Genomic DNA, 27,938 nt, shown 5'->3' on the forward strand with positions numbered 1-27,938 from the left:
ACATTCTGTGGCCTCAGTAAAACAAGGATATTAAAACCTACCCTACAAGGTTATTGTGAAGTTAAAGGACTTAACATATAATAAACTTAAGTAAGTTACTCGAGTTCTGTTCCCTTCTTTCGAATGGTTACTTCTCAGCTTAAAATTGAATTTCCTGGTCACAAGCCATTGCTTCTCCTTAAATACACACCTCTCCAGCCCTTAAAGTCTAACATGTTCCTTTCCCAAAGAAAACAAACAATGCTGGATGAATAGACCATCCTGCTTTTCTCTTGCTATGAAACATACTATTTGCCCACTGGCACAGTGGGAATTTTAGATGCAAAGTAGCCTGGCTCCCTTTCTTTTTGCTACAGCACATCTGGGTCAGGCATCTTGAATAAGTCCCTTAACAGAATATTATGTCATCTCATATGCTTTTGAATAATTCACTTGTCATAACTGAGTGGTAGTTGGCTCTAATCAACTAAGAGCAATGACCCACAAAGGTGTTCCTTGCTTATAAAAAATAGATTTCACAACCCCAGTGCAAATATGCAACTAAGTGTAAGCAGCAGTGTGATGCATCCTGAAATGAGGTGTCAGAACAACAGCAGCGTCTAAATAATGTTTCATGTAGATTAACATGGAAGAGAGCCCTGGAAGAGAAATATAGGCATTTTTAAAAAGTGCTCCCAGGCAGCAAATCACTGAATATGAAATGCAACAAACTGTATTTTTTTTTTTTTTTTTTTTTTGAGATAGAGCCTCGCTCTGTTGCCCAGGCTGGAGTGCGGTGTCACAATCTTGGCTCACTGCAACCTCCACCTGCTGGGTTCAAGTGATTCTCCTGCCTCAGCCTCCTGAGTAGCTGGAATTTACAGGCACCCACCACCATGCCCAGCTAATTTTTGTATTTTTAGTAGAGACGGGTTTTTACCATGTTGGCCAAGCTGGTCTGGAACTCCTGACTTCAGGTGATCCACCTGCCTCCCAAAGTGCTGGGATTACAGGTGTGAAAAGTGTAATTTTTCTGAACTTCATTTTCAACATCTAGACAATTGAGGGTAAAGCCTACTTTTATAATGCCCAATGAGGAGTAAAACAGTAAACTAAAATGTACTACCTACCACTAGAAAGCATATTTGCAAGCAAATTTGTCACAAGGGCCTGGGCAGTGCTAGCTAAGAGGGGCCAGAAGTTGTGTCTATTGACCAATTAACAGATCATTCAAGAAGTAAAATTTCCCAAAGTAAGTGACTTTCACCTTAGGTGATTTTTCTTTCCCAAATCTGGCCCTAAACTGAACTTGATGCTTGCCCAACCCCAAAGCCCATGCCCAGCCTGAGCCTCAGCAAGTATGTAGCAGCATAAGATGTGCTGCAGGGTAAGGAGGCAGGTGCAGGGGGCAGAAAACACAAAGAACAAAGCATGCTCTCCATGTGCTCCCTAACTTGTAGATACAAATATGCGTTGTCTAAATGGAATAGTTTAGGGTTTATGTGATTTCCTTTAAAGACTTGTAGCCTGGGCCAGGCACAGTGGCGCATGCCTGTAATCCCAGCACTTTGGAAGGCCGAGGCGGGCAGATCACCTGTATCCAAAGGCAGGAGCAGGGCCCTAGTCATTTTTCTGTTCCCCCTACAATGCCTTAAAGTGTACCAGGACTTAATAAATGGTTTTTGAAAAGAACATTCTCCTTGTCTGAGGACTACACAGGCCTGAGTGCCTAATGATCCTCAATGTGCATATACAAGAAAAGCTAAGGAGCAAAAAAGCTGTTAAGGAGTGGTTTCATCCCTTTCAGTAGTAGGGAAATTTGCTGGTGGCAATATACACCACTAGAAATGGTGCCTGCCTTTATATTGCTCATGCTAACCTGTAAAGCTGGGGTTAAACTGAAGTCACTATACTGGAAGCTGCTCCTCTTTAAGCAATCATTATCAAGAGCGTGTACCTGGTTAGACTGTGTAGTTTGCCAGGGCTGCCACAACAAATTGCCATGGACTGGGTAGACTAAACAGAAATGTATCGTCTCCCAGTTCTGGAGGCTGGAAGTCTGAGATCAAAGCAATGGCAGGACCGTTCAGAGGGCTGTGAGGGAAGGACCTGTTCCAGGCCTCTTTCCTTGGGCTTGGAGATGTCTTCTCCCTGTCTCCACATCATCTTCCCTCTGTATAAGGCTTTGTCCAAATTTTCTTTTTCTAAGAACACCAGTCACATTGGGTTAGGTCCTAACTTAAGGACTTCATTTTAACTTAATTCCTTCTTTAAAAACCGTATCTCCAACTACAGTCACATTTTAAGATTACTGGAGGTTAGGACTTCATCATATGAATCTGGTGGTGTTGGCAGGAGGCAGTGTGTTCACCCGTAACAGACCATAATCACTTGTGTATATGGAGATATGTCATTCCTTAGTGTGTGCCTCCAAGTTTGGTGATCAGATCATCATGTTTACATACTTGATGAGGGGCTGACAGCTTCTGGCATGTTTATGCTTCTTGGGACACAGGTAAAGGAGTGTTTACTAGAAAGCAGGGACACAGGTCAAGCGTGAAAAGGCTGATGAAGACTCTAGTTCCTGTTACCTCTTTGCCCTCTGAGAATCTCAGCACAACAAAAATGCCAGGATTATGAGCAACTCACCTTTTTGAGAAGGAAATGCCAAGCATACAGTGAGCTACAAGAATACTCTGAACTAGTTTATAGGCTTTGGCCTTGAAAACTCAAATTATTCCAGTTTTATATTACTAAAATCAGGGCTTCTTGGGTATTCTATACGTCAATTTTTTTAGTGTAGAAACCTATGTTAAAATGAAACATGTAGACTAATGGGAAACTAAAGAATATCAGCTACTGTTTTACTCTATGTTGAGCACTGTGGGAGCCACTGACATGTATGAACTTAACATCTAAATAGTATAATGAAGTGGCACTCTTAATACTCTACAGTTAAGGGAAGAGGCATAGAGAGCTTACATAACTTGGCCAAGGTTACAAACCTTCATCACACAGCAAAGCCCACACTAGAGAACATTCTGCAGGGCTCCAGAGCCTACATACACATCCTGCCTCTCACCATGACCATTTACGTAACAGCAGCAAGGCCACCCAAAATGGGCAGAAAGGGCTGAAAACATTCGTGTCAAAGGGCACTTACTCATTTATTCATATTGTGAAAATGACTTAGAATTTAAAATTAAGATGTAAAAAAATGGAGACAGTTGTAAATACTAAATACTAACAGCTATATTTTCAATAAAAAGGTTTCCAAGCTTCCTCTGCTGTTTGTGTTCCTGTGACACTAGGCGTAACTATCTTGGGCATCATTTCAGTCTTGGGAATGAAGGAAATTAACCCAGTGTGTGCTACTGAGATAAAGGAAGAAAGGGAGCTTAGAGTCGCAGTACCGGTGGTTTCCTGGGAATGAGGTAGCCTGCTAGCTGGATGCCTTTGGCAAAAGGCTGTTTGAAGCTGCCCTAGGAACCAGAGCTGCCCTGAGGGAGGCATCACGACCCAGTGTCAGCAGCCACCCCTAACCATCCACAACACATCCCCCAACCCTCCACTGCAGACCTGCCACATTTCTCCAAGGAGGTAACAGAGTAAAGGCATACCTTAGGCAGGAAGAGGGCAGAAGAGGGTTGGAAGCACAGGAAGCAGTTTGTCTAAGCACTAACAGCAGAAACAATAAGAATATGATCTCGAAAGCTGAAATACTCTAGAAATGCTCTCTCCTTCTAACCTCAGAAAGATTCAAATTGTACTTGACTTTCCCTAGAAGATTCACTCATCTCCTTCCTCCATAAAACAAGACTACCAGAGGAATCCTGTATTTTAAAAAAGTTTAATTTTAATCCTTCCTAGAGGAATACAGATTTGAATGAAATACATTCATTCCATAAATATATTAGCAGCAAAACCTTCCAACCAGAGTCCTCTACTCCAGTCCAGAGGTTGTGCCTTGAGCAGGAGAGCATGTTCCATCAACCCTGTCAACTTAAGGGGGGGTCTGCTTCTGAAAAACGCTGGATGTGCATGGGTGACTTAACTAAGCTGGGACCCTGAAAACAGGCCCATGTGGTCACCATTTAGCCTTCTTTACCTTCCAAAAATCCTTTGGCATCTTCCATGCTTCTCTGATGAGGTTCCTCAGCACTGAGACAACTGGGAAGACCTAACTTTGCACATGCATTGAATAATTTGTTATTTTGAGTTGGCAATGTTTTAACACTTTTCATAAGGTAAATGAAATATAAAAGATTATTCCCTTCCTTCCCTTCCTCAGGTGAGTCCACATGTACTCGTCAGGAGACAATCCAGCAGGCATTATCTGGGCTCTCTGTATCTCCAGGCCCCCTTTGTCTGAATGGCTGGAAGTTTACTGGAGAGAGAGCCATGTCTAAACCTACAAAGATCTCCATGTCACAATAACCAGGTGACTTGCTCAGGCTTCCATCAAAGCTAATTTCTTGGGCAGAGGCCAGGCATCTCTCCTCTTGTTCTCTCCATCATTGACTACTGACTGACTGCCGTGCCCTCCAGGCACCTGCCGAAACTTTGGAAAGCAAGATCTACCCTAAACTCCCAAGTGGCCAGGAGCAGTTAAGGCAGGTCCTGCTTTAAACTTACTGGCTGCCAAGTAGCACACTTATGCCACTGTGTCCCAATCCATTCTGTGGTGAGTATAAGTCACAAGAGTCTGCATAAAACACAATCAGCAATAAGGATGGCTATGGGGCAAGGACCAAGTTTAGAATGTTACCAAGTCACAGGACCAGCAGGAAAATGGAATAATGGAAGAATGTGAAATAAATCTGATTTGTTTGAGCAGAAGGCAGCTTTGATTCAGGCATAAATGCATCTCCCAGATTATCATGTAAATAAAGACCTCAGAAGCTCACACTTCTCTCCTAGTCCACCACTTAAAATAGGACACATGCTCAGTTTTCCCAATCTGTTTTAAAGTGTTTTCATTAGGATACTCTTCTGTAAGTGCTTTATTCATTCCCAGTCTGTTTTGATTATTGGCTGAAAATAAATCAGGAACCATTTTATATAAAAACCATTATAGCAGATAACTCGTTATGTGTATTTTTCCATTTGCATTTTCATCCAAAATAGCTTGTTTCTTTTCCTTTTATTTATGTGCAGAAAGAGACTCATCCGCTGAATACACAGCACTGTTAATCCTACAGTCTTCTGTCCCCACAGAGTCTGCTAGATCTTCCTCTTCTGAGTCATCCTCTTCTTCCTCCTCTGGTGCTGATGAACTGGAGGTGGGCCCTTTGCAGGTTTTCAGGTGGCGGGTGAGATGGTATTTGGTTAGATAAGCCTTTGTACATTTTTCACAGACATAATCCCGTTTTCCTTCATGAGAATTGAGATGCTTCTTTAAGTGATTTGTTCTCAAGAACAGCTTATCACACTTGGGACACTTGATCTGGCGTTCTCTAAGAGGAACACAAGAAAACACATTTGATTTGGGGTTACAAATAACAACTGAGGCAACACTTATTCTTCATAGCCGCAGGCCTTTGTCAGAGCAGCTCTATCCTTCTGAATCAGGCTTTTGCATGGGCGATATACAGAAGACTCATAAAACGTGTACAGTTTAAAACAGTGGTAGGCTGATTTTGCCTGTTTTAGAATACAATGTAAATTCTCGAATTCTATGTAAATTCTATAGATATTTCTTTTGTCTTGCTGCATTCTCTCAGTATGATGCTTATAAAATTCATTCAAGCTGCTGTATCAGTTGTTTGTTCCCTTCCACTGCTGTATACTATTTACAAATATACAAATATACCACAACTTATCTATGGTACTGGATTTGTCTCTAGCTAATGAATATTTTGGTGGTTTCCAGTTTTTTATTATCACGAGCAAGAGTGCTATGAACGTTTTTATATTGTTATTATTATTTTTTAGAGACAGGGTCCCACTATGTTGCCCAGGCTGGAGTGCAATGGCTATTCACAGGTGTGATCATCATGCACTACAGCCTTGAACTTCTGGGCTCAAGTGATCTGTCCGCCTCAGCCTCCCAAGTACCTGGGACTATAGATGCATGCCACTGCACCTGGCATTTGAACATTTTTATACTTGTACGGTGCTCTCCAATACATGTTTCTCTAGGGCATATACCCAAGAACTATATAGCTAAATCAAAGGATATGCACATCTTCAACTTTACAAGATAATGACAAACGGTTTTCCAACGTAGTTGTTTCAATATACACATCCATCATTGACGGTTCTGGTTGTCCCATATTCTCAACTGGAAGACTCAAATTTGAAAATGTCTGCCAATGAGCCAGTACGTAATGGTATCTCATTACACTGTTATTTGTGTTCCCTGGATGCCACTTTTATGGAATTGCCATTTTTCTGTGCTTTTCTTAGACTAGTGGTTCTCAAGTAGGGGTGACTGCCTCTATGGGGGCATTTGGCAATGTCTGGAGGCCTTTCTGATTGTTATACTGGGGAGGGGTGGTATAATTAGTATCTAGCAGGAAAAGGGCAAGGATGCTGCTAACCATTCTACAATGCACAGGGCAGCCCCACAACAAAAAATTAACTCGGTCAAAATGTCAATAATGTCAAGGTTTGAGTAACCCTGGCCTAGACATTTCAGAGCTGAAAAGAACCTTAGAGATCACACAGACCAGGAATTTTTTAACTTTTTTTTGAGTAGCTGAACTCCATGTCTTTATGAAAGCCCAAAATGAAACAGTTAAAGCAAGTTATTAATAAAATCCTGGAAGGAGTGAGAGGGTGCACTCAGGCGTTCTGAAGCCTGGCTTCCTTAGCATTTCTCCCATCCTCTTCTAGCAACAGATGGCACTGAAGAATTCTTGGAATTCCCTGGAGCAGTTTTAAAACCACCAATCTAATCCAACCTCTTAATTCTGCAGATGGGAAACATCATGTGCATAAAAACTACTAAGCAACTTGCCCAAGGCCACAACAAAACCCTTATCAAGTGTCTGACTTTTCATCTTCTAGTCTTACGGTTTTTAGATGTTTATTCAACACATATTTACTGTGTCTAATTATGCCAGGCACTGTTCTAGATGCTAGGGCTATAGGATGTGGGTAAACTAAGTCCCTGCTTTCCTGAAGCTTACATTCTAAGTGGACAGATTATAGCATAAACAAATGTGTAACATGATATCAGATAGCAATAAAGACTATGAAAACACATAAAGCCAGGTAAAAGTGAAGGGGTCCCTATTTTAGATAAGATAGTCAAGGAAGGCCCTCCTGAGGAGATAACATTTGAGCAGAAACCTGAATGGAGGGAAGAAGACATGCAGGAATCTGGAGGGAGAAGTTTCTAAGGCAGAGGCCCTAAGACTGGATGTGCTTAGTATGCTCAAGGAGTAGCAAGGGGAGGGTCAGAGTGGCCAAAGCAGAATATGAAAAGTAATAAAAGGTGAACGGGAGAGGTAGCCAAGTACTATTACATCATAAAGGGCCTTCTGACTGTTGCAAAAAGCTTTTAACGTAAATACGATGGAAAGCCACCAGAGATGTACGAATGAAGACAGGCACAATCTGACTTATATTTGAAATGGATTGCTCTGGCACTGTGGACAGAAAACTGTGTATACGTGTGTTCATCTGTGTTGCGGAGTAGATGAGGAGAAATAGCAAGTAGTAGCAGGGAGATCAACTGGGAGGCTACTGAAGCCATCCATAGAAGAAAAGCTGGTGGTCTGGGAAAGGTGATAGTTGAATGAAGGAAGGAAGGAAAAACTGAGTTGAGAATTACTTCAAGGTGTTTGGCTTGACCATTGAGGTGAATAATGGTGGTGCCATTTAATGAGCTGCTCAGCACTGGAGGAAATCAAATTCGTGGGGTAATATTGGGTTGAGTTTTGGACACATTAAAGTTGCCTAGTGAACATCCAGCATCAGAGCTGCTGATGGTGAGGTGTATGAGGGTGGAGACATAAATCATAAGATGGTATCTAAAGCCATGAGACACAATGACCTGGGGAGTAAACATCACTGCTCTTCCACTCACTTCCTCTTTCTTACAGGAAGGGCAAAGCCAGGTTCTGTCACAACTCTTCCACTCTCGGGGGACACTAAGGGGGAACTCCTCTTGCATTTGGCATTAGGGCTGTAGCTGTTTTTTTTTTAAGTAGATAAATAAAAAGACTGCTAACACCACTATATCCACTTTGAAATGCCCCAAAGTAAAAATACAAGCATCTGAAAATTTTACCAACGATCTCCATAGGAAGCCTAAAGCCTCATTCAAAACCATTTTGAGGGAACAGTGCTTCTTATATGAATGACTTATACCAGCTTTGACAGTCCAAAACCTTCTTTCTATCCCATGAAAGTTTGGAAAGAGGCTTACCATATTTTCTCATCCTGAAAAGGAGTCCAGATCCACATTTGTTAAGCAAAAGTAAAATGAAAGGATAGAGGCTGATACCGACTTGATTCAAGCAAAACTTTTCCTCAAACTGTAATTGTGTGATCTTTAAGAAACAATATATCCACTTGCCAGAGACACTGTGGAAATCAGTCTTGCATGTGGATGAAGTCAGCAGTCCTTAACCCCGGCTGGGCACAAGAATCACTTGGGGAGCTTTTTAAAATACCAAGGCCAGAGCTCTAACACTGACCAATTAAATTAGAATTCCCCTAAGTGGGGTCCTAGCACCAATTGTTGTTTTTCACATTTTCCAGGCAATTATAATGGGCAGTCTTCTGGACAAATATTTGTCCCCCCTCACCCCAAATTCACATGTCGAGGCCCTAACACCCAGTGTGAGGTGGAGCCTTTGGAAGGCAATTAGGGTTAGATGAGGTCATGAGGGTGGGGCCTCCATGATGTAGGATTAGTGTCCTTATGAGAAGAGATTGGAGCTCTCATATTCTTTCTCTTTCATTCTCTCAACAGAAATGTATTTTCTCACAGTCCTGGAGGCTGGAGTCAGAGATCAGGGTGCCAGCCTGGCTGGGTTCTGGTGGGGGCCCTCTTCCAGGCTTGCTCATGACTGCCTTCTCTCACTGTGTCTCTCCCCTGTTGATTGAGCCACAAAATATGTGGTATTTTATTATCGCAACCTGAGCTGCCTAGACAGGATGTTAGACTAGACGATCCGGGGATCTCTTTTGGCTCCAATATTGCACAATTCAATGTAATATTTGATAATTTCTGTCTAATTTTGTAAAATTTCACACTAGCAATGAAACTAAAGAAGTCTTTGTTTTAGAATGTCCTTCTGAGAGTTAGGAATGTAGATCCAGGCTCCTTGGCTGTTTAGCATCTCAGGCTGCATTGTGATGAGGAAGCAGACAGAAGAACTGCTATCAAAGCCAAGTGTTTATCCAAATTCTACATTAAGAATATAACGTTTTCAGTGAAGATAAGATTTCTAAAGAGAATCTCCATAACATAAGCTGAAAACGTTTTCTTCCTCTTCTAACACTTGTTAAAAGCTAAGGACAACAAAATCCATCACTTCCTTCTATGACCACTGTGACTAATGCAGTCTAGACATTTAATTACACTTGGATTCATGCAATAAATTCCTGATTCGTCTTCTAATATTTAGGCTTCCCCACCCACAATCATCCTCTGTTCAGCTGCCTGAATAATCTTTGTATTAACAGAATGGGTATGTCACTATGAGAGTCCTTTCCTTAAAATCCTATAGTGCTTGCACAACAATGTGAATATAACTAACACTATGGAACTGGGCACTTACAGACGGTTAAGACGATAATTTCTTTTTTTTTTACTGCAATTCAGACACACACACCCCAACAGAACAGTTCCAAAATGGCAGGGGCTGGCAGATCCTTCAGTGTCTCGCCATTATTTCTAGAATGAAATTGAATTTTCTTAATAGGACCAAAGGCTCTTCATAGTGTGGCTGCTGACCCTTACTCTTCTCACTCCATCACTCTCTTACATGCACACTATCGTCTAACTATAAGCAACCACTTGTAGTCCATAGTCCTTTTTGTCTCTAGGTTTTTGTAGATGTGAAAAAAGAGTACATGTTAAAAGTAAGAAAAAGAAAGCCAACAACTGAAATCTTCCAGGATAACACCAAAAAGAGTGTTCCAACCTTGGCTTGGCTACATGGAACACAGAAGGCATCTACCATGGTACCAAGGCAGGAAACAGATGATGAGCCAGGACTTCCCAGCCCTTCAATCAGCAGGCGGGCTGCAGCCACACAAAGGCTCACCACCTGAGGAACAACATCTTGGCTGCAGGGTAACTTACTGAGTGTGGATGAGCACATGCTGCTTGAGGTCCTGCCTCCGCATAAACAACTTGTCACAGTAATCACACTTAAGATTCTTCTCCCCAGTGTGGATAACCATGTGGGACTCCAGGTGAGCCTTCTGGGTGAAAGACTTGTCACACAAGGTACACCTGTAGTTCTTCTGACCTGCAATCAGCCCAAAGTATTACACCATGAAGAAAACAACTGCTGGCATCCCCAAGACACACAGGCATACATATGTGCATGCAGCAGAGGCAGGAATGAAACAGAGCTGACTGATAAGCGGCACTTTACTTTCTAGGGTTGTCTATGCAAGACCACTCAGAGCCCCTGAGTTTATATTCTGCAACTAAAGCTAGTAAATTAATTTGATCTCCTTTAGGATCTCTGCCCTAAATATGTATTTTTAAAAAATGTATAGGTGATACATAAAACTTGAAAAAAAATGACTTATAAGCCTAATGCCCTAACACAAACATTAAGCAAAAAAAAAAAAAAAACAAAAACAAAACAAAACAAAAAAACTCATGAATTCTAGGATTTGTCTATAGGGAAACATATTTTCACAAGATAGATTTTATAGTTTTGTATCTTTTTAAAACATATAATATTGCCTCAAAACCAGGGATGAAACAAAATCCTTCCAAGAATGCAAAAATAAGATTCCTCTAAGTCAGGGGTCAGCAAACCTTCTCTTAAAGGATAGATAGAATTTTAGGCTTTGTGGGCCATAAGGTCTCTGTTGCAAAAGGATGAGGAAGAAACTTTTGAAGATTTGGAGAAAAGATGATCCAAACAAGGAAGCTAAAACCATCAGTTATTTTGTAGTATTTATTTTAAAAAGTTAGTGGCCAGGCACGGTGGCTCAGGCCTATAATCCTAGCATTTTGGGAGGCTGAGGTAGGCAGACTGCTTGAGCCCAGGAGTTCAAGACCAGCCTTGGCAACATGGCAAAACCCCATCTATATTAAAAATACAAAAATTAGTCAGGTGTGGTGGCGCACGTCTGCAGTCCATGCTACTCAGGAGGCTGAGATGGGAGGATCACCTGAGTCCTGGAGGCAGAAGTTGTAGTGAACCAAGATGGTGTCATGGTACTCCAGCCTGGGCAACAGAGTGAGGCCCTATCTCAAAAAAATTTTTTTTCTTAAAAAGTACTAAAAGAAAGGTGTTGGTTTGCATGGGATTTAGAAAATGGAAGCTCAAAAAATAAATTGTGGCAATATTTATTGAGCAATAATGTTAAAGGAGAGAAACTGGCTCTGGCTGGTGACTAGGGGGTAAGCGCTAATGAGAGGCTCAGACTCAGATGCTTCTTAAGACCAAACACACTGATCAACTTCCTGATTATTAAGTGCATTTTCCCAGGCACCTTCCAACTATGGTGGGGAGACCTGGAAAGCAGAACATCCTAATAATTGGAAGTGACAGCCTCCAAGGAATCCCAGTTAAACCACGAAGGTTTCTTTCTCTGACATCAAATCTCAACTCCACCTACAATCCCTCTACAAAGCCTTTACTACCGCATTTTCTAATTGTTGCAAAAATTCCATTCTGATGGGCCAACACAACTTACCTGTATGTATCTTGAGGTGGGTCCGCAGGTTGCTGGGATCACTAAAAGCCTTGCTACAGAAATCACACTTGTGGGGCTTCATACCCATGTGACCCATAAAGTGGACATGAAGTTTGGAAGGAGAGATAAAAGCTTGGGGACACATTGAGCACTTCCACTTCCTTTCTTTGCTGTGACTTGGCCCATGGCTGCCACTATGTCCCTGGGTAGGAAGATGGTTATGGATGTGGCTGGTCAGATGGGCTTTGAACTCTGTGTAAGAATTGCACTCCTTGCCACAGTTACAGAGATGCACATCCGGGTGTTCAGGAACACCTTTTAAAAAAAAATTACTCATTATCTCCCAATACTTGAATCTTAAAACTTGTTCTTGATATTAACAATCATCGCTTACAGTTTTCCTTTCTCCCCAAATTTCCAATTTGCCCACTTCCTATAAAACTAAAATGTCTTATTCAGTGCTTTATCCCCAGCATCTAAAATAATGTACTAAGGGCCAGGCACAGTGGCTCAGGCCTGCAATCTTAGCGCTTTGAGAGCCCAAAGTGGGATGATCACTTGAGGCCAGGAGTTTAAGATCAGCCTGGGCAACACAGCAAGATCCCATCTCCATAAAAAAAACTTAAAAATCATTGGCTGGGCATGGTGATGTACACCCATAGTCCTAGCTAATCAGGAGGCTGAGGCAGGAAGACTACTTGAGCCCAGGAGTTGAAGGTTATAGTTGGCTATGACTGCACCACTACACTCCAGCCTGCCAGAGTGAGACCTTATCTCTAAATACAAACATACATACATAAAATAGTGTACCAGGCACAAAGAAAGCACTTGGTAAATACTGGATTATAAGGCCTCTTTTATAAGCAAAATATTTAGGTTTTATAGCATACCCAAACTCTTAAACATCAGCTGTCATCATGAAACAACACAGCAAAGAGAAAGCCTATGCAGGTTAAATCAAACCAAGGGACTTCGCTGTCCTTCGTGAATTTATATCTCAATGGTGCTAGCTCGAAAAGTAGCCTTAGGAACTTCAATGCCCCAAACCAAAGTCCTACCATAAAAGACCATATCATATGAATTATTGCTTGGTCAATAACATTCAGCTTGTGAAGAACCTCACAGATTTTAACACCTCAAATACAGAAGTAATAGTTTGCATTCATACAAACAAAGGTATATGATTTGCTTCAGCTAACATGTAAATCATTACCAAAACTTTAATCCTGGTCTTTGGTATTTTTACTATGCCAGATTCATTATAAGCACATCTTATATTAACTTACCAATCTGCTGAGCATAATCTCGGCTATAATAAAAAAGCAGTTCATTTTCAGGAGGGATATCTTGTGAAGTGCAGAAAAAGATTTTTCCATCATGAGGATAAGCCACCAAATTCTGCTCTTCCCGGTTCCTGAGTTATCACATTTAATAGATCAAGCACATTAATTTTGAAATGCATACTAAGCACAACATTCCCCCATTGCAAAATCCTATATGAAAGCTTAGGCAGAACTATTTACTATTTCCTCCGGAATGTGTTTGTAATTTCCCGTCCTATCTATGAGAAGGCAGTTGTAGAGAAACAGAATTCTTACTTCAACATATTAGCTGATGACCTTTTGTAGTCAAAAACACTAGAGTCTGTTACTGGAAGCAAACAAGGTAAATAAAATGAAGTCTTTAAAAAACAGTATGACAAAGACATAGAGATAGCTAGCTAAACAAGAATCAACTCCAGTAACTCAGGGGTGGACTAACAGCCAATGTAAAGAAAAGACACCCACTTGCAAATTCAGTGGTAACTATATTGTTCCTTGGTAAGTGTTTTTTTTTTTTTTTTTTTTTTTTTTTTTGAGACAGAATCTCACTTTGTCACCCAGACTGGATTGCAACAGCACCACAGCTTGAACACCACTGATCACAGCTTGAACTCTTCAGCTCAAATGATCCTCCCACCTCAGCCTCCCAAGAGCTGGGACTACACACATATACCACAACACCCAGCTAATTTGAAAAAAACTTTTTTAGAGATGAGGATCTTGCTATGTTTCCCAGGAGGCTGGTCTCGAACTCCTGGCCTCAAGAGGTTCTTCCACCTCAGCCACCCCAAGTGCTGGGATTAAAGGTGTGAGCCACCATGCCTGGCTGCCTTGGGCTTTACGTATGTCCAGGTGTTGGTGTAATTTGGATTCTTAACTCTTCCCTCTTTTATGCAAAGCTTCCTATTGAAAAACATCTAAATGGTAACTATTTTTTCTCATCCAAGACTACTCATACCTGGCTTTGCGCACAAACATCATCCAATTACATTCGTTTTCATCAGTTGTAATGATGCAGAATTCTAGGACACCACTGTGGTATATCTGCCAACAGAAAGCAAGCACACATGTCAAATGCACTGACATGCAATAAAGTACTACATTACACTTAGGCCAGCAATCACCTCATTTACTCATTTGCAGTAGGTCCCAGCTTTCTTAGTGTGAAAATATATTCCTACCTTCTCCAACATGCTATCATTTCAACATTCTCCCTATTTCCAGCAATATAGTAAAGACCATCAGAGACCTACAGTTAGTGCTCAGTGAAGAGACTGACTTTGTTTTTGATTATTCAACCTTTGCCTGGAAAAGACAAAAAACCAGTCTACCTGTCCACCTGTCTTCATCACCTATCACACAGTAGGCACTGAATGACTGAATGTCCATTAAGGGCAGAGGATCATTCCTTCTCATGATTTTCCCACTTGGACCTAGCATTCCAAATTTAAAGTTCCCAATGACAGTGGTACCTTACCTTTCCAAAGATCACAAGACCCATTTTCCCCTTACTTCAATTTTGCAAGCATCATTCCCAATAGATATCTATGTGAAAATCTTGCATTTCTAACCCCTCTCATTAGAAAACTAGAAAAATAGGCCAGGTGCGGTGGCTCACGCCTGTAATCCCGGCACTTTGGGAGGCTGAGGCGGGCGGATCACTTGAGGTCAGGAGTTCAAGACCAGTCTGGCCAACATGGGGAAACCCTGTCTCCACAAAAATACAAAAATTAGCTGGGCATGATGGCAAGTGCCTGTAAACTCAGCTACTTGGGAGGCTGAGGTAGGAGAGTCACTTGAGCCCAGGAGGCAGAGGTGGCAGTAAGCCAAGATTGCACCATAACACTCCAGCCTGGCCAACAGAGCAAGACTCCATCTCAAGAAAAAAAAAAAAAAGAAAACTAGAAAAATAATCTTAGCTTCTTATTCCAGAATTATTTCCTAAGATAAATATTTGAGGAATGTTTTAATTACAAAGTAAGACTTTTATCATATAAACAAACTCCATGGCCTCAGCTGTCACAAGTAATTCAAATGCATTAAATGGTTAAAATAATTGGGTTAACTCACAAAACAGAGACAAAAACAGTTTGTCCTCTATTTCCAGTAGCTGGTGTTTTGCTGTATGTTATAACTTGGCTACCAAGAATGATGAATGTAACATTTTAAAAAAATGTACATGAAATAAATGACTGACCAGTGAATGGCACTGTATCAGTTCTGGCTGATTTTGACTTTATCATAACTTTTTAACTACCTCTTACTAAGAAAAACAGCCAAAAGCCACAGAAAAGTTTCATCAGGACTGACCTTCCAGATATGGTTAACTGCCTTGTCTGTCCATTCCGCTACTTCCATGGAGTGACTCTGCTGGCCAATTAGAGGTCCAAAGCAAGTCCGCACAGGAATGGTTTCTCCAGTCCATACACCTATCAGTGGAAGGACACCAACTACACAATCAATGATTTAAACAGCAGGATACAGAAGAAAGAGGTGCTTCACCCATGCAAAGAATCTTATTTTCAGTGAACTTAACCAATATGTAGGCTGGGCGTGGTGGCTCACGCCTGTAATCCCAGCACTTTGGGAGGCCAAGGTGGGCAGATCACCTGAGGTCAGGAGTCCAAGATCAGCTTGGCCAACAGGGTGAAACCCTGTCTCTACTAAAAATACAAAAATTAGCTGGGCGTGGTGGTGCACACCTGTAGTCCCAGCTACTTGGGAGGCTGAGGCAGAAGAATTGCTTGAACCCAGGAGGTGGAGGTTGCAGTGAGCAGAGATAGGGCCAATGCATTCCAGCCTGGGTGACAAAGCGAGACTCCGTCTCAAAAAAAATAAATAAATAAAAAATAAATAAAAAAAACAATATGCTAGCATTCCTCAGAGGTGACTAAGCCTTGTGGGTCCTAGCCTGTAAATATATAAAATGTAATGAACAGATAACATAGGGCTCACAATAAATGCTGAGTAAGAAGAAATATCAGAAATTCCTGAACCTAGTTTTATCCAAAGGGAATCTTATCATGTCTCTCCAAATACATTATTTTGGAGTTACATATAAAAAAGTTTGTAGCTCACACATATAATGAGCCAACACTCTGGGAGGCCAAGGCAGGACTGCTTGAGGCCAGGAGTTTGAAACCAGCCTCGGCAACATAGTGAGATGCTGTCTCTACAAAAAAAAATTTTTTTTTAAATTAGCTGGGCATGATTGCACATGCCTGTAGTCCCAGCTACTTGGAAGGCGGAGGCAGGAAGACTGCTTGAGCCCAGAAGGTCAAGACTGCACTTGAGTTACTGCATTCCATATGTTGGGCCAGCACACTCCAGCCTGGGCAACAGAGTGAGACCCAGTCTCTTAAAAATAAATAAATAAAAAAAAACAGAAAATATTATTCTATTGTAAAAATATAAAGCAATTACTATAGAAATAAATCAAACTTCTAAAATCTTTTGTGCTTAAAGCACTGCTCTATTTTACCTAAACTGTTTGATGCTTTCAAATGACTCACACCCAAACTGCAGCTAAAAGAATAATGAACCTAATTTTATATTTCCAAAGAAATGTCACAGTAACTCAGAAGCCATGCTAAATTCAAATATGGGTAAGTAAAGTCTGGCAATCTACATTCTTTATTCCTTTCTTCTAAGAAGCATTATACGATTTACAAACATTTGATCTAAATTTGTGTCATAAGGTGAATTTTCCATGTTTCTATAAAAGAAACTAAGTTTTAAGAAATGTGTTTTTAGAATAATTGCTAGTGGATGAGACAGCTGAGAATACAAGTCAAATCTTCAAAGACTCAGTCTAGGATTTTTTGCTTTACTCAATACTGGTTCTAACAAAGGAGAGGTTTCCCAATAAAGTTTTTGACTTGATTTATTGCTGTCATCAGTGGACAAGACTAATATTCCATAAAGGCATAAATCTTAAGCCATAAATTGACTTTTGGTCCAAATCATTACTAAATTATACACATCCACTTTTACAACTCTACCCTACAAAGGAAGAAGAGATGTAATAGTGTTTTACAGTTCCAAGGTTCTTACCAACTTCTGCTCCCACAATTGACTGACGGAGAACAAGCTGCTTTGGGAGAGAAAGCCTTGCTCTGCTCTCTATTGGAGTGTCAGGAACAAAAGTCACCGGTCCATGTTCGGGACAGTCTGAGGGATAGGCGCGGTCACACAGAGTACACCCTACAGATGACAAATTTGAGCAATACAAATGGGTTTAGTTCAAGCAGGCTAAATTACCACCAGGGTTTTTTTTTTGTTTGTTTGTTTTTGAGACGAAGTCTTGCTCTGCACCCAGGCTGGAGTGCAATGGCGCGATTTTGGCTCACTGCAACCTCTGCCTCCCGGGTATAAGCAGTTCTCCTGTGTGCCACCATACCCAGCTAATTTTTGTATTTTTAATAGAGACAAGGTTTCCTCATGTTGGCCAGGCTCATCTGGAACTCCTGACCTCAGATGATGCACCCGCCTCAGCCTCCCAAAGTGCTGGGATTACAGGTGTAAACCACCATGCCCAGCCCCAGGTTTTAATTTAAATGCTAATTACTAAAATGTATCCAGTAAGAAGCATGGTTCTAAGAGAGATATTCTGATCAAAGACTCACTTCCTTACACTAACATATATATCTACTCTTACATCACTCTTCAGACTTCAATAAGATCTGATTTTTTTTCTTTTGATCCAACAGGACAAGTTTCCTATTCAGCGCATAAGAGAAACACTGATGAAAAAATTGGCTGGGTATGGTGGTTCACGCCTGTAAACCCAGCAGTTTGGGAGGCTGAGGCTGGAGGATCACTTGAGTCCAGGAGTTCAAGACCAGCCTGGGGTAACACAGTGAGATCCTGTTTAAAAAAAAGTAGAAATAATAATAAAAGAAAAATATAGCACCATATTACTTCAACAATCAAGAACATTATCCCTTACATTAAGTAGTACATTTAGGTATGATGCCCTAAAGTCCAAAAGATTCCAATTCTGAACTGTAACAGGAAACTGAGTTGAAATGCTGTTAGTTATGCAGAGCCAAAATATGGCCACGGTGGTACAGCTGGCTCTGACCCCAGTGACCTACGCTATGAACATAGGACACTGGGGTCAGAGCCAGCTGCACCACTGTACTCTTTTGCTTCACTATAAACAAGATGGTCAACCAAGTTTTGATGACACATTCTTAAGACAAAAACAATTTGCAGCCTGCTCTTTGAAAGGGCAGAAGAATTGCATTCTTGCAGACATTATTCGCTTAAAATTCTTAATTTCTTATTTTTCATATGGTCTTTCTTTCTGCATTGACAGAGGGGATGCTGCTTTTATATATTGTTCTCTATTCTTACTACAACTTCACTTTCACAAGCTTATGAGTGTCCTCCTCCATAAATCTTCTGCTCTATTCTTTATACTTTCCACTCTGCTAAGGAACAGTATTTACGATACTATTATGCAATAATAACGTTCAAACTCCAAAATCATTCACAATAATAGTTGGAATACATAAACCTTAGAACCACAGTCATCTATCTGTATTCTTTTCTTTTTTTTTTTTTTTAAGACGGGGTCCTGATCTGTCACCAAGGCTGGAGTGCAGTGACGTTCGTGCTTTAGCCTCCTGGGTAGCTGGGACCACAGGCATGCACCACCACGTCTGGCTGATTTTTTAATACTTTTAGTAGAGACAGGGTTTCGCCATGTTGCCTAGGCTGGTCTCGAACGCATGAGACCAGGTAGCAACATGGCAAATCGTCTCTACCAAAAATACAAAAAATCAGCCAGGCATGGTGGCGAGCACTTGTAGTCCCAGCTACTGGGGAGGCTAAGGTGGAAGGATGGCTTGAACCCGGGAGGTGGAGGTTGCAGTGAGGCTGAGATTGCGCTACTGCACACCAGCCTGGGTGACAGAGCCAGACTCTGTCTCAAAAACAAAAATAAATAAATAAATGAAAATAAAAAATTAACTGTTAGCAAAAATGTGGAGAAATTAGAACCCTCATCCACTGCTGCTAGGACGGTAACATGGTACAGCCACTTTGGAAAGCAGTTCCTCAAAAAGTTAAACATACAGCAACTCTACTCCTAAATATCCAAGAACATATGTTCATACAAAAACTTGTACATGAGAGTTCATGGCAGCATTATTCATAGTAGCCAAAAAGCAGAAACAACCCAAATGTCCCTCAACTGATAAACGGATAAACAAAATGTGGTATATCCATATTACAGATTATTCAGCTCTAAAAAGAAATGAAGTACAAATACATGCTACAACATGGATAAGACACAACAGTATTATGCGAGGAGAAAGAAACTAGATCCAGAAGGCCAAATATCGCATGATTCCATTTATATGAAATATCCGGAAAAGGCAAATCCATAGAGACAGAAAGTAGATTAGTGGTTGCTGAGAATAGGCGGAAGGAGGGAATGGGAAGTGACTAACGGTTATGAAGTTTCTTTACAGGGTGACTAAAATGTTTTGGAAGGAGACAGTGGTGGTGGTTGCACAGCCTTGTAAATATACCAAAAAAACCACTAAATTGCACATTTAAAATGTATAAATTTTATCTCATTATAACCCACACACACTTAGAAGAGGTTCCATTTGCCCTCTTAAGAAAAAAAATCAATAGGCCACCTCTTAACTTCTGCTAAATTAATGAGCCTTATATTCATTACATTCTTCGATTAAAACATTTTAAAATTCTAAATTTGAGACTTTAAAAGGTTAAAACTAGTCTCCCCATGGCCTGGATTTTGTGGCACTGAATGGTTCTGGGTTTCCTCCTACTTTTGGGGCTCCCATTGAGTCTATTTGGAAGCTCCTCTTCTGCTATATCTTGACATCCCTAGCCCTCTTCTCATTCCACACTCTTACTAGATGATTTCATTCCACTTCTACAGCCACAAATAACATCTTAATGTTGATGATTCTTAAATATTTCCAGACAGATCTCTCTCAGCTCCACACACAACTTTTCATTAGACATCTCTACTAGGTGTCTTACAAACCCTGAAATCAACATGTCTAAAACTTGACTCGTCACTCCTCCCAAAATAATAAAAATCAAAATCGTATTCTCCTCTGCCTTTCACTACTACCCTACCTACTTAGTTTCTGTTTGCTTTTTTTTCCGGAGACAAGGTCTCACTATGTTGCCCAGGCTGATCTTGAACTCCTGGTCTCAAATGATCTTTCTGCCTCAGCCTCCCAAAGTGCTGGGATTACAGGCGTGAGCCAACACATGGCCTTCTCTACTTACCGAGTTTCTATCTACCTAGTTTCAGAAGCCAGAAACCAGGGTTTTCTCCTTAATCCTTCCCTCCTCCAACTTTATCCAATCAATAAGCTCAACTGGGTTCTCTGCAAATGTCCTCCACTCTTCTGCATCCTAATTACCTCTACTCTAGATTGGAGAATCATCACCTTTCCCATAAATTATGATATCTTCCACACCTCCTTGCCTCTTAACAAATTTATTCTCACATTGCAGCAAAGCCCTACCCCAACCTTCACTCCCTAAAACTCTTGACCGGTCTTAAAAGAGCCTTGGTGTTCTGACTCCTACTTCTCTCTTACCACATGACCCCTCTCCTCACCCTCATTTTAGGCTTCAGCAATTCTGAAACACTCATGATTCTTTGGTTCTAGGCACTTACAGGTGCCAGCCTGTCTTCCTGACTCTCAACTGCCCACATCTTTCTTGTCCTTAAGGTCTGTGCTAACATGTATGTTACTTCTGTTGGTTAAATCTTCCTCGACCCTTCCATGGCCTGGCTAGTTGCTCCCCTTCAGGCTACTTTAGTACCATGCACTTCATCCCGTCTTCACACTTATTATTATACTGTAACAGTCTCCTATGCTTCCTACCAGACTGTAAGCTCCTTAAAGGTATGTACACATACTGCCTCTTGGTAGATCGTTCTATCCCTCGCATCTAGCAGAGGCTGCCACATAGTAAGCACTAAAGAGCCTGGCATGATGGCTCACACCTGTAATCCTAGGACTCTGGGAGGCTGAGGCAGGAAGACCGAGTCGAGTTCAAGACCAGCCAAGGCAACACAGTGAGACCCCCATCTCTACAAAAAAATTTAAAAATTAGCCAGGTGTGGTGGTACGCACTTGGGGTCCCAGTTACTCGGGAGGCTAAAGTGGGAGGATTGCTTGAGCCCAGGAGGTCAAGGCTGCAGTGAGCCGTGATCACACCACTGCACCCTAGCCTGGGCGACAGAGATATTGTTTTTTGTTGTTGTTGCCCAATAAGAAAAACTTTTACATGCCCAAGAATAATTTATATGCACTCTGAGCAAAGAAAAAAAATTGATTTATATCCCCCTACATTTTTCCAGAGGGTTATAAAAGTGACCTAATAATTTTCACAAGGCATGTCACAAACAACTTTACTAGAATTTACCCCTATAACTTTCTATTGTGAAACCTTGGGAAATACCTTAACTATTACTGGGCTAAACTTACCTTTTTAAAAAAAATATTGTATTATCGCTATGATTGTTTTTTAGAGACAGGGTCTCACTTTGTTGCCCAGGCTGGACTGCAGTACTATTCACAGGTGTGATCGTAGCATACTATAGCCTGAAGCTCCTGGACTCAAGTAACCCTCCTTCCTCAGCCTCCAGAATAGCTGGGACTATTCACAGGTGGCATCATAGCACGTTATAGCCTGAAACTCCTGGGCTCAAACAACCTCCTGCCTCTGCCTCCAGAATAGCTGGGACTACAGGCACACACTACCGCATGTGCTAGGCTTATCTGCAAAATACAAAAATGACTACTTCACATTTCATTTCTTCAGGAGGATGCTTTAAGAACCAACTAAATGTATGTATATCATTTGGCTTACTGGAAGAAAAGGCACCACATTAATATAAAGGACAATACCAAGGCAAAGAAAAGTTCCAAGGTCTAATTGCTTTCTATACTCCCTTAATGCCAAACTTTATGACTTGTTAGGGATGGTGGCCCTTTTTACAAGTATTTCCAAAAAAGAAAGGCTAAGCACACTCACAAATTGTAAACAAGGTTGCCATGTTTTCCTTGTTTGAATTGGAGTCTTCCATTTGCAGTGAAGGTGGTACAAAAGAAAGACTGTCTGAAGATACATCTACATGACCTGTCCCCATAGCAACCTCCTGGGTGATGGAGGAGACAGCCACAGGTTCTAGGCTGAGGCCAACTTCATGGAGGGAAACAGATTCTAGGGAAGCAAGGTTGTGTGAGGTAGAGAGTGCCACGCTGACAGAGTTGGTGCTCATGGCCACAGTGTGAATGGAGTCACTGAGGGCACTGTCAGACATGCCATTGACCCGACTTGCAATGTGGTCTGTCTCCATGACCACAGGGAGCTCCAGGCCATTCCCATGCATGGGTATCACACCACCATGTCCTACAGCGTCTGCTGCAAGGTTGTTGCTCACAGAATCCACAGACAGAGGTTCATGACTTCTGGAGCCATTTGGGATTTGGGAATGCTCGCCTGCAACACCGTCCATTGTAAGCTCCTCTGCCATTCCATCTGTCGAAATTGGGCTGGTAACCCTAGAAACGTTCTCCATAGTGATTGCTGTGTCCAAGGCCACCTCATGGCCATCACTGGGATGAAGACTTTGGGCACCATGTGTGTTCACAGAGCGAGAGTCTATTGAAACAATGCCTGGTTCTAATCCAACATTTCCATTGGACTGATAGGGATCTAGTGCTGAAGGGTTATTGGTGATAGATAATGCTGTATTACCATCAACATTTATAGAGTTGGGGTGGATGTACTGAGGAGGTGGTCTGTCAGCTAAATAAGATAAAATGCCTGAGAAAAGGAAAAGATGAGATATCAGAGACTTTTAGTACATTATTAAAGAATTCCAAGCACTAGACGCTATTTCCTTACAAATATAACTAAGTTCAAATAATCTCCTGCTTCTTTAATTTAATCGATACACATTATTTTATAAATAGCAACATACATATACCATAATTGAGTTTTTCCTGTAAAACTCAAAAATCCTTAAAAAGTTAACTATGTTCCTTTGAAGCTAACTGGGAATCACTAACGAAAACACTGCCTTTAATATACATACGGTTGCAATTCCTGAGTCCTAAGGCGTAAAATTTGCTTTACTAATTATTAAAAGGTAAAATGATTTAAAAACAGATCTTCCATGTGAAAAATAAAACTTAATTAAATATAATTTAATTAAACTATCATAACACAAACCAATACAAGTCACAGTTGTACCTGTTTTATTAAAACAAAAAAATTAACACTTGTGCTTGGGAGGATGTGGTGAAATTATATTACTAAACTGCCAGAGGGAATGTAGACTGCTAAAACTTCCTCGTGAAGTATATATATTAGGAGCCTCAAAAATGTCAATACTCTCTTGCACAAGAAATTCCACTTATGGTACTCTTCTCTAAATCCATTTTGTAAATATTATACATAAAGACGTTCATAAGAGCATTAGTTACAATGGTAATAAAAACTGGAAAAACCAAACTGTCCAACAATAAAGATAATAAACCATCAAATACCCATTCAGTAGAAAGTAATGCATCATTAAAAAGGATAATTATGAAAACCATGTAGCAGCAAAGGAAAACACCCATGTTAACAGCAGAGAAAAAGATACAGTGAAAAAAGTAGAGACAATTGTATAGAAAGTATGGTCTTGGGCAGGGCACAGTGGCTCATGCCTGTAATCCCGGCACTTTGGGATGCTGACGTGGGCAGATGGCTTCAGCGCAGGAGCTCGAGAGCAGCCTGGGCAACATGCCAAAACCCCGTCTCTTTTTTTAAAAAAGTTATTCATAAAAAAGAAAGGAAATACGGTATGGTCTCAAGGCAGGCATGTGCCTGTATTCCCAGCTACTCAAGAGTCTGAGGTGAGAGGATCACTTGAGTCCAGGAGTTCCAGTCCAGCCTGGGCAGCATAGTTGAGACTCTGTCTCCATTTAAAAAAAAAAAAAAAAAAAAAAAAAAAAAGAGAGCGAGCAAGAGAAGAAACCATGGTCTTAATTATGAAAATTGGTAAAAACCTATACACCAAAACAAATGGCAGGAAGGAAGTACACCAAAAATATGGATGATGGGACTGAGTGGTTCCTTCCCTTATTTGCTAAATTTTCTGCAATAAGTATATTATAATTATATATGATATATAATAAATATATAATATATATTACATATAATATACTTATTGCAGAAAATTACAATTATATATATTTATTATATACTAAATTATATATTTATATTATATATTTATAATATAAATATATAAATTATATATTATATTGTAATATAAATATTACAATATAAATATTACATATTATATATTATATATATAACAGAATAAAAATTCAATGAACTTTAAAAAACAATGACACTGTAGCAAGACACTGTAGTGCTTGACTGAAATTATAGCTGCAGAATTATAAACACCGAACGAAAGAGATACTGGAGGAGAAAGAAGAAAAATTATGTGCAATTAAGAAATTCAGCTTAGTCAAACTGTATTACTAATGTGTTATGTGCCACATTCTAAGAGGAAAAGTACATAAATATAAACAAAGATATTTTTCCTGCCTAGAGATTAATATCTAATAGTGACAAACAGAAAAAAGTGTTATTCATATTTTCAGGAACTAAGGTTAAAAGTTGGCGCCATTCTTTTTTTCTAACATCTCAAGTAACTGTAACACTTACCAGGTAGAATGGTTCTGAAATAACTGCTCTCCAGGTGAGGGTAAGGTGGTGGAGGTAGGGTGTAGTTTCTTTCAGGTAACCCACACATCACCCCTCGATCCCCAATACCCATTGGTAGCATTAAAGACAGAGCAGAAGGCAGAGAGCTCAGGGAGGGACCCAGGTTTGGAATTGCCACTGGGAGGCCTACAAAACAAAATTTTTTTTCTCAGTTAAAAGAAAATAGGTAATTAAAAATTCTCACTACAACCACTGGCTAAACTCTTAAAAAGGTTTTTACACATGGGCAAAAATCTCACCTAGTAGCCCTTTTCATCCTTAGACAGATGATGTGCAAATATCCACAAATAGGCCTAAAGAAAGTAATCTTAGTCCCAAAGATAGTTTTTAAGTTAGTTCTAAACTGGCAAGTTGATACTCCAATTGTCTGTATTGTGCTTAAATACCAAAATATTTAATTAATTAATTTATCAATTGATTTGAGACGGAGTCTTGCTTTGTTGCCCAGGCTGGAGTGCAGTGGTGTGATCTCGGCTCGCCGCAATCTCAGCCTCCTGGGTTCAAGCAATTCTCCTACCTCAGCCTCCTGAGTAGCTAGGATTACAGGCACACACCACCACATCCAGCTAATTTTTGTATTTTTGCTAGAGACAGGGTTTCACTATGTTGGCCAGGCTGGTCTCGAACTCTTGGCCTCAAGTGATCCGCCTACCTCAGCCTCCCAAAGTGCAGGGATTGCCACCATGCCCAGCCAAAATATTTAATTTAGAATTAAAAACCGAGTTTAAATACAACAAAACAAATTATATAGAGAAAAAAACAATGGAAACATAAAATGTTCATAGGAGTAGTCCCTAGGTAGTGACAGTATGAAATTTTTTTGGTATTTTTAAACTTTACCATTTTATATGGTGAGAATATTTCATTTCTACTTGGAAAATAACATAGTTTACATGTAAAACTGTACATGTACACTTTCAATCTTTTGTATATATGCTACACTTTGTGATTAATAAAAGCTTTAAACGTGAGATTATATCTACTTTGAGTTATATGTACTTGCAAAGTGAAGTGACTTTCACTGTGCCTAAGTATCATAATAAATACCCACCAACTTGGTCAGTGCTGATTTGCGTATTTTTGCCAGGGGCAATATATTTGAGACAAGGTTTTGCTATGCTGCCCAGGCTGGAGCATAGTAGCATGATCACGGCTCAGGCAGCCCCAGCTTTCCTGGCTCAAGCGGCCCTCCCTTCTCAGCCTCCTATGTAGCTCCTATGTAGCTAGGACTACGGGCATGTGCTACCATGCCTGGCTAATTTTTTTTTTTTTCTTTGTAGAGATGGGGTCTCCTTATGTTACCTAGGCTGATCTTGAACTCCTGGGCTCAAGTGATCCTCCTGCCTTGGCCTCTCGAAGTGCTGGGATTATAGGCGTGAGCCACTGTGTCTGGCTGGCAATATTTTTTAATAGGCTTTTCCACCTTAACAAGAGTGTCCACTAAAGGGAATGCCTACAAAACAATCAAATGGGTTAACCATTAATAATTTTTTAAAATTTCTTTTGTGGACACTTAAATAAATGTGAAGAGACCCTGCTGCATTTTATTAATTAAGCAAGTAATTCTCTTTAGACAACTATTTAAACAATATATAGATTTATTTACACTAACTCCTACTTTGACAAAGAACGTCCAATACATTACAATGTCATTGATCCTAAAGAACTGACAGCTTATCATTGTAATAATCAATAGAATATTTATTCCATTTATATTCCATTTCAATAGAATAAGAAAATGAAGCTAGGCAGAAAAAAGGTTTTAAAAGTACAGTGATGGCTGGCGCGGTGGCTCAGGCCTATAATCCCAGCACTTTGGGAGGCCGAGAAGGGTGGATCACCAGAGGGCAGGAGGTCGAGACCAGCCTGGCTAATATGGTGAAACCCCATTTCTACTAAAAATACAAAAAATTAGTTGAGTGTGGTGGCGTGTGCCTATAGTCCCAGCTACTCGGGATGCCGAGGCAGGAGAATTGCTTGAACCTGGGAGGCAGGCGGAGGATGCAGTGAGCCGAGATTGTGCCATTGCACTCCACCTTGGTCAACAAGAGCGAAACTCCGTCTAAAAAAACAGAAAATAAGTCAAGTGTAGGGGCGCGTGCCTATAATCCTAGCTACTCGGGAGGCTGAAGCAGGAGAATCACTTGAACCCAGGAGGCGGAGGTTGCAGTGAGCCGAGATGGTGCCCCTGCACTCTAGCCTGGATGACAGAGTGAGACTCCATTTCAAAAAAAAAGATAGGAAGAATGAATTTTTCCTATACTATTTTGCTGTGTATGGAGGCTCATGAGGCGTTCCATGTAAAAGCCCCAGGTAAAAGTACCACACTTCTTTCCACATTAATTCTAGACCTGGTACACTTGCCATTTAATTTCAAACCTGGTGGAATATAAAGCCCAATTCCCCATGCTCTCTGGGAATAATTATTAGAGTAATTTTAACTGACTCTCTTCTATTAACCCAGGGACAGGGTACTAAAGTGTGAACCAGATGAGTGGGCAACCCTAAATAAAATGCCAAGTTAATTACAGCTCTGGACAAAAAGCTACCAACTCAGAAGAGGACTATCAGAAAAATTGCTACTACTATACTCTACCTCTACAAAAACCTTATTTTCCATTACCTATCACATGTCGAACCACCATTCAGGCCTGCTTACCTTCTCCCTTCTACCTTCTACCCTTCAGGGGGCTCTGATCTCTTCTAGACTCCATTTAGAATTGATAACACAGTTAAGTGCTGAAATGCAGTAGGTGTCCCTTACCACTCACCTGGGGCAGGGATGGCACTGTGAGTGGGTGAGGCAGCCAATCCCAGGTGACTTCCTGAGACTGGCAAGGTATTGCTCACAGAGGATGAAGTCAGCTGCTCCATCCCCACTGGGCTCAGGTTCATTTCATTCATCCTAGAAAAGAGCACACACAACTAGTTATGCAAAAATTTACTCCAATGACTCTGTATTAAGATACTGAAGAAACTGAAACAGTGGGGATGGGGAAA

The 27,938-nt window shown here is 40.7% G+C and overlaps 1 protein-coding gene across 2 annotated transcripts in view; it reads right to left on the reverse strand.

Annotated features, from left to right (window-relative positions):
* Nucleotides 1-3,810: 3,810 nt before the first annotated feature.
* PRDM4 (PR/SET domain 4) overlaps nt 3,811-27,938 on the reverse strand; it is a 28,346-nt gene continuing 4,218 nt past the window's right edge. For both annotated transcript variants that reach the window (XM_030821316.1, XM_030821315.1), the window contains exons 3-12: nt 27,710-27,843; nt 24,879-25,064; nt 22,188-22,982; nt 17,199-17,348; nt 15,456-15,574; nt 14,104-14,189; nt 13,110-13,237; nt 11,824-12,138; nt 10,244-10,412; nt 3,811-5,435 (exon numbers count right to left, since the gene is read on the reverse strand). In XM_030821316.1, the coding sequence (XP_030677176.1) occupies nt 5,123-5,435; nt 10,244-10,412; nt 11,824-12,138; nt 13,110-13,237; nt 14,104-14,189; nt 15,456-15,574; nt 17,199-17,348; nt 22,188-22,982; nt 24,879-25,064; nt 27,710-27,843 (2,395 nt within the window). In that variant the 3' untranslated portion in view covers nt 3,811-5,122. The remainder of the gene's footprint in view (nt 5,436-10,243; nt 10,413-11,823; nt 12,139-13,109; nt 13,238-14,103; nt 14,190-15,455; nt 15,575-17,198; nt 17,349-22,187; nt 22,983-24,878; nt 25,065-27,709; nt 27,844-27,938) is intronic.

Source organism: Nomascus leucogenys, chromosome 10 (genome assembly GCF_006542625.1).
Source record: "Nomascus leucogenys isolate Asia chromosome 10, Asia_NLE_v1, whole genome shotgun sequence".
Taxonomy (NCBI): Eukaryota; Metazoa; Chordata; class Mammalia; order Primates; family Hylobatidae; genus Nomascus; species Nomascus leucogenys.